The sequence below is a fragment of the Carassius auratus genome, unplaced genomic scaffold (genome assembly GCF_003368295.1).
Source record: "Carassius auratus strain Wakin unplaced genomic scaffold, ASM336829v1 scaf_tig00023703, whole genome shotgun sequence".
NCBI classification, from domain to species: domain Eukaryota; kingdom Metazoa; phylum Chordata; class Actinopteri; order Cypriniformes; family Cyprinidae; genus Carassius; species Carassius auratus.
The window spans coordinates 67501-75000 of NW_020525292.1; the positions used below are offsets into that span (position 1 = coordinate 67501).

At 42.9% G+C, this 7500-nt stretch overlaps 1 protein-coding gene across 3 annotated transcripts in view; it reads left to right on the plus strand.

The window, feature by feature from the left end:
• Positions 1–4580, plus strand: part of LOC113077981 (serine/threonine-protein kinase PAK 5-like) — a 57173-nt gene extending 52593 nt beyond the window's left edge. For 2 of the 3 annotated variants that reach the window (XM_026250237.1, XM_026250239.1), the window contains one exon: positions 3474–4579. In XM_026250237.1, the coding sequence (XP_026106022.1) occupies positions 3474–3623 (150 nt within the window). In that variant the 3' untranslated portion in view covers positions 3624–4579. Of the gene's footprint in view, positions 1–3473 lie in introns of all 3 variants that reach the window. The other variant, XM_026250238.1, reaches the window with a different exon arrangement.
• Positions 4581–7500: the final 2920 nt, after the last annotated feature.

Sequence of the window (7500 nt, forward strand, 5' to 3'; positions counted from 1 at the left end):
AGCCACGGTCACATGATCACTGACGCTGCGTCTCTATTGGCCAGAGCCACGGTCACATGATCACTGACGCTGCGTCTCTATTGGCCAGAGCCACGGTCACATGATCACTGACGCTGCGTCTCTATTGGCCAGAGCCACGGTCACATGATCACTGACGCTGCGTCTCTATTGGCCAGAGCCACGGTCACATGATCACTGACGCTGCGTCTCTATTGGCCAGAGCCACGGTCACATGATCACTGACGCTGCGTCTCTATTGGCCAGAGCCACGGTCACATGATCACTGACGCTGCGTCTCTATTGGCCAGAGCCACGGTCACATGATCACTGACGCTGCGTCTCTATTGGCCAGAGCCACGGTCACATGATCACTGACGCTGCGTCTCTATTGGCCAGAGCCACGGTCACATGATCACTGACGCTGCGTCTCTATTGGCCAGAGCCACGGTCACATGATCACTGACGCTGCGTCTCTATTGGCCAGAGCCACGGTCACATGATCACTGACGGTGCGTCTCTATTGGCCAGAGCCACGGTCACATGATCACTGACGCTGCGTCTCTATTGGCCAGAGCCACGGTCACATGATCACTGACGCTGCGTCTCTATTGGCCAGAGCCACGGTCACATGATCACTGACGCTGCGTCTCTATTGGCCAGAGCCACGGTCACATGATCACTGACGCTGCGTCTCTATTGGCCAGAGCCACGGTCACATGATCACTGACGCTGCGTCTCTATTGGCCAGAGCCACGGTCACATGATCACTGACGCTGCGTCTCTATTGGCCAGAGCCACGGTCACATGATCACTGACGCTGCGTCTCTATTGGCCAGAGCCACGGTCACATGATCACTGACGCTGCGTCTCTATTGGCCAGAGCCACGGTCACATGATCACTGACGCTGCGTCTCTATTGGCCAGAGCCACGGTCACATGATCACTGACGCTGCGTCTCTATTGGCCAGAGCCACGGTCACATGATCACTGACGCTGCGTCTCTATTGGCCAGAGCCACGGTCACATGATCACTGACGCTGCGTCTCTATTGGCCAGAGCCACGGTCACATGATCACTGACGCTGCGTCTCTATTGGCCAGAGCCACGGTCACATGATCACTGACGCTGCGTCTCTATTGGCCAGAGCCACGGTCACATGATCACTGACGCTGCGTCTCTATTGGCCAGAGCCACGGTCACATGATCACTGACGCTGCGTCTCTATTGGCCAGAGCCACGGTCACATGATCACTGACGCTGCGTCTCTATTGGCCAGAGCCACGGTCACATGATCACTGACGCTGCGTCTCTATTGGCCAGAGCCACGGTCACATGATCACTGACACGTGTGTTTATGTGCAGCTCTGGTTCACATTTTTTATATATTATTCAAACAAAAACTTTAATTTTGGATGTGATTAATCGCCATGAATTATTTGACAACACTAATATTTACTAGGGCTGTAAAACAATTAACATTTTTTTATCTAATTAATTATATTATGAGCCAATTACTTAATTGCACATCATTTTGGGCTGAGAAATCACTCCCCGAAAGATCATTTAAAGTCATTATTGTGTTACATGAGAAAAGCATTGACTACACATTACAGATTGCTTTATAAAGAAATATTTATACTTAACATTGCTTAAATATATGCTTAAATAATGCATATTAATGTTTGAATGGGTATTGAAATATGAAATGGTTAAACAAAAAAGAAAACACCAGTAGGTGGTGGTGAGTCAGTTTCTAATGAGTGAGTCATTAATTCATTCAATCAACTGATTTGTTCAAACGGCTAAGCTAGTGACTATCTTTACGAATGAGTCACTGAATCCTTGACTCACTCCATTCGTTTAAAACTGATTGTTCATTTAATAATGAAGCAAGTCACTTGATGTGTCACAGTTCACACAATATCAGTCCTAAATAGTATTTGAAAATAGAATTAGTGTGTCCCAAATCGTAGTATGTTTAAAAAAGTATGCCAAAGATTCCTGGATAGTCTACTACAGTGGTCTCAAACGTCCTGGAGCCACAGCTCTCAGAGTTTAGCTTCAAATCGCACCTTCTTGGAAGTTTCTGGTGATCCGGAAGACCTTGATTATCTGGACCAGGTGTGTTTGAGCTGCGCAGAGCTCTGGTCCTCCAGGAATTGAGATTGAGACCTATTACTTCCAGATTAGAAAGAGTGAAGTGCAGATAGATGCACACTCTAACGGCTGATTTTGCCCATAATACATTGTGCGGTGGACGAGGATTCGATTAGAACTACAAACACATATAAAGTGTTAAAAAACTACAAACATGGCAGATATGCGATGTAAAGTAGATGCAAGTAGAGAAAGAGGTATGAGTGATAAATAATCAATGTCTAATCTGATGAAAAATATGTATTCTGCGTTATCCACGTTATATTTCATACTTAAAATATACAAGCGTAAATGTAAATGTAAATGGATATAATGCTACATTGGCTTGGAATAATTTAGAAAGATCTTTAAAGTTGACTGTGCTTCCAACATTAAATGAGTTTAAACTACTTTTTCTTACTCACGGTTCAGTTTGTTTCACGGTTTTAGAGTCACAGTTTCAGTACGGTTTGGTATGTGATATGTTTAGGGAAATACTATACTGTCAAATAAAAAAAGAATTGAACATTCGCACTGAACAAGAGAGAATGATTTGTCAACATTTAAAAAAAAATTGTTCTGTTGTTGTAATGTATTGAGATGCCAGAATGCACATCCATCAGCAGGAACATAAATTAGACGAGCCCTGTTTGTTTTATGTGTTATTTATAACTAACCATATTACAGGTGTGTTGTCAGATTTAAGTTGAGATTTAGGTCCCAGCGTGTGCCGAATCGTGTGTGACAAACCGTACATTTAGATTTTTTTCCATGAACTGTTCCACCCTAGCAGCAATATAGTGAACTTTTATAACGATACTTTAGGTCATTAACATTTAAATGCATTATGCAAACACATGAGCCGTTCATGAAAGGTTCTGTCCAATACAGTAGGAAATCAAATCAAACGAAATGTGAATTAACTGGGACAAGATGATTGACAGAAATAGTGACAGGATGCATGTAACTAAGCAATAGAGCGTCCATTAAAGACTCATCTATGATGAAGAAGTCTGTCCCAAAGCTTGCTTACTATTCTGCTACAGACTCAAGTGTGTACTTTTTCACAAAAAGAGTAGGCTACATACTTTTAAGGGATGTATATGTAGGTGAATCAGGACGCAGCTACTGTCATTGTAAAACATTTTGATTCGTTCAAACACCTGATTCATTCAGAAGCGTATTGACTCATTTACTCACTCGATTCGTTCAAAATGAAAACTGAAAGCCTCGTAGCGAACGGTTCAATGTGAATACGTGTATGGTTCCACCACCCATGATGCATCTGTTTCTAAGTGCTGAGTGTCTGAAGCGTGTGTGTGGTGTGTGTGTTGCAGGTGTCATCGGTTCTGCGGTCGTTCCTGGACCTGATGCTGGTGCGAGAGCCGTCCCAGCGAGCCTCGGCCCCGGAGCTGCTGCAGAACTCTTTCCTGAAGCTGTCGGGCCCCCCGTCCTGCATCGTTCCTCTGATGCGCCACTACCGCTGACCGCTCGGACCACTACTGCTGACCGCTGGGACCACTGACCGCTGACCGCTGGGACCACTGACCGCTGACCGCTCGGACCACTGACCGCTCGGACCACTGACCGCTGACCGCTCGGACCACTGACCGCTCGGCCCACTGACCGCTCGGCCCACTGACCGCTCGGACCACTGACCGCTCGGACCACTGACCGCTGACCGCTCGGACCACTGACGGCTGACGGCTCTCACTCTCGTCTTCTCACGCTAACTATTTTAGAGCAATTGTAAGTTTAATTGTACAGTTTTGATAAACGGCAGTATTTTTGTTGTGATGTCACCATGGTGTAATGGGCAGTATTACCTAGAACCCGAGAGTTCCTGCTGAATAACACTAACAATAAACTTTCCTACTGTTTATATTGCTTTTTTTTTTAAGATGGCTGTTGCAGACAGATGAATCGAATATATTTATTTCTTCTACGTTTGTAGGTCGCGCCAGAGTTTTCTACACTGGTTTCTTTCTGGTTTTCAGTAGTGTGGCCTGTTCAGGTCGTTCTCTAGCAATATTGGGCACAATCCTGGCGTGTGTTCTCGTGGCGTCTCACCTGTGTCTCACTGTGATCTGGAAGTGTGTGTTTCTGTAGGACTCTTCAGATCCGCTGTCGCGTGGCTTTTGTACCGTGATCCTGCATGTGTGTCACAAGAGCTGCTTTCAATAAAAAACACAAACGCATGTGTCCTCCTGTCATCCCTTCAGGCTCTTATACAAACATGTTTTTCTGTCAAATCACTTGGTTTGAAAATATTTTTAAGAACATTTTTTATAGAATATAATTCAGTGCTTACAATTACTAATAATAAAACCGAGCAGTTCTTTTAACATTACAGGTGTGAGATGTTCAAATGTCATGTACTTGCTGGAAACCATTTGATTAATGTGACATGAAGGCCAAGAATAAAAACTTTGTTTACGGTTCAGGACTCAGGGCAATTTTTTATTTATGGGTATATGTTCAAACATACAAATAATAAACAAGAACAATATGTTTTTTTTACATGTGGCCAGGTTTATTATAGTTAAACAAAACTAAAACTAACTCCATACATTTATGTTACATAAACTGACAAATTTATAAAAACTACATGGAACTATATGGAAACAAAACCAAATTACAAAATGTTAACATTATAATGAAAACAGAAAATGAAAAAGATGATTTAATTATAAGGGAAATATAATTACAAATAAATGATAAGTGTAACAATCTAGTTTCTATGCTACTGTTACAGTTTTCTTTCCAGACTCTAAAGACGTCCAGAGAACTCTTCTGTTCTCAGATCTCACTCCTCGAGAAGGAGACGTTCATCTCTATCCTTTTAGAATTATTCTTTTACTTACAAACCAATGAATAAAACATGTTTTACTCTGTTGACCAGCTTTGCTGAATCAAATGTGTCATTAAAATCAAAGTTAACAGGGAATATGCTTCTGTACAGTTTTGAAAGCATGACATAATACCAAGGAAACAGTTTGACAAATAAATGAACGTTTATTAACGCACCACATTTGATTATGAACATGCTGGAATGAGATTTGAGCCGCAGCGTGAGAATCGTGTGCAGAAACTGATAAATACACCACACATACAGCAGAAGATGAGAGAAATCCAGGAGAAGGAGCAGAAATCTCTGGCCAGCAGAAGCACGTTATAGTGATGAGGATCTATAACTCCAGACATCGATCGCTCAGGAGCGCAGCTCGTTTCTGGAAATCTTTAATGCCAGGGATGTTACTGCTCTCCGGACGCTTCTTATTGATTTTCCATTCATCTCCGTGTCATGTTTGATTCTGATGGATCTAAACCTTCACCTTCTCTTTTACAGCTGGAGAAGAAAACCCTCAAAACCTCTAAGATCTTCTAAAACTACTCACATCCAGGAGAGAGTAAATGGAGAAAAATACAAGTCATTCTGTGCTGTTTCACACACACACACACACACACACTTCAGAACATGGACAGACAGCACAGTTTGTCTCATTTGGTAAAATCATAAAATATTCAATAATCACAAAATAAGCAGTAATCATGTAATAATCATCAATAAATATTTGTAGTTATTTAGATCCTTCAAGCGATTTAAATCTCTGTATTTTCCAGTGAAAGACTGTGTGTGTGCTAAAGGACACGCGTGATGAGTGCAGAGGAACACATCTAGACAAGACATCTGTATGGAAACCTGCTTCCACCACAAAATAAAAATAATATCAACTTTTGAACTCGCAATTCGGACATTGTTTCTTGAAATTCTGAGATATAAACAGAATTGGGCGATATGAATTTATAATTCAGAGAAAAAAAGTCCCCGATCCCAATGAAGACAAACCGTTCATTTTCTGCTTGTCTTACTTTCATTAAGTTATATTTCTCATCTGCTCAAGCAGAACGCTGCTCAAACACTAACCTAATGAGCAGACTGTCCTCGTGTACAGGGGAAAAACACACAAACGAATGAACGTCTCTTCATATTAAACGGGTTAAAGTAAATGAATTGTACCCTGCGATACAAGATCAGTGTTGATGAAACAAAACTTCTCCTGCTTGCGTTGTGAACTATAAAGCCTCATTTACAAATTAATGTCAGAGTTCGAAACAGTAACGAAGGTGGGCGGGGCTTACGATAGGTCAATTGACTTCTTTTTTTCTTTCTTTTCAATTTATACATTTTCATCTAACAATTCTGTTTTCCAACAATGAAATAAAAGATATAAAAGGTAATTATCACTGTTTATCTCACAATTCTGGCTTTTCTCAAATCATGAGTTTATAGCTTGCAATTCTGAGAAAAGTTGCAAATACCTTTTGACATTATTTTCCCCTTCAGTGGTGGAAACGGGCTTCCATACATTCGACACAGAAGCCAGAAGGAAAGGAGGCGTTCTCCGGGGTCCTCACATGTTCTTGTAGAGCGAGCGGTCTCGAGGAAGCTGCGGCTGCTGCGCGGCGCTCAGTTTGAGATGGAAGTGATACACAGAGATGGTGATGACGATGATGAGACCCAGGATGAGACCCAACACCAGCGGCAACATCTTGCTCCAGCTGCTCACGGCTCGTCTGTGATGCACTTATACTCTGCAGGAGCACAGGAACACAGGTCACTGACACACACACACACACGCTTCACACACACACACACACACGCTTCACACACACACACACACACACACACACACACACACACACACACACACACCACACACACACACACACACATATACACACACACACACACACACACACACACACACACACACACACGCTTCACTCACACTCACTCACACACACACATATACACACACACACACACACACACCACACACACGCTTCACTCACACACACACACACACGCTTCACTCACACACACACACACACACACACACACGCTTCACACACACTCACACGCTTCACTCACACACACAACACACCACACACGCTTCACTCACACACACACACACACACACACACACACACACACGCTTCACTCACACACACACACACACACACACGCTTCACTCACACACACACACACACACACACACACACACACGCTTCACACACCACTCCACACACACACACACGCTTCACTTCACACACACACACACACACACACGCTTCACTCACACACACACACACACACACACACACACACACGCTTCACTCACACACACACACACACACGCTTCACTCACACACACACACACACACACACACACACACACACACCAACAACACAGCCTGAAACTACATTTACAAGAAATAACAGAAGTACCAAACAGCATTAAACACTATTTAGCACAAATAATATCATCTTCATTTAGTTGCTTGTTATTACAACCTGTG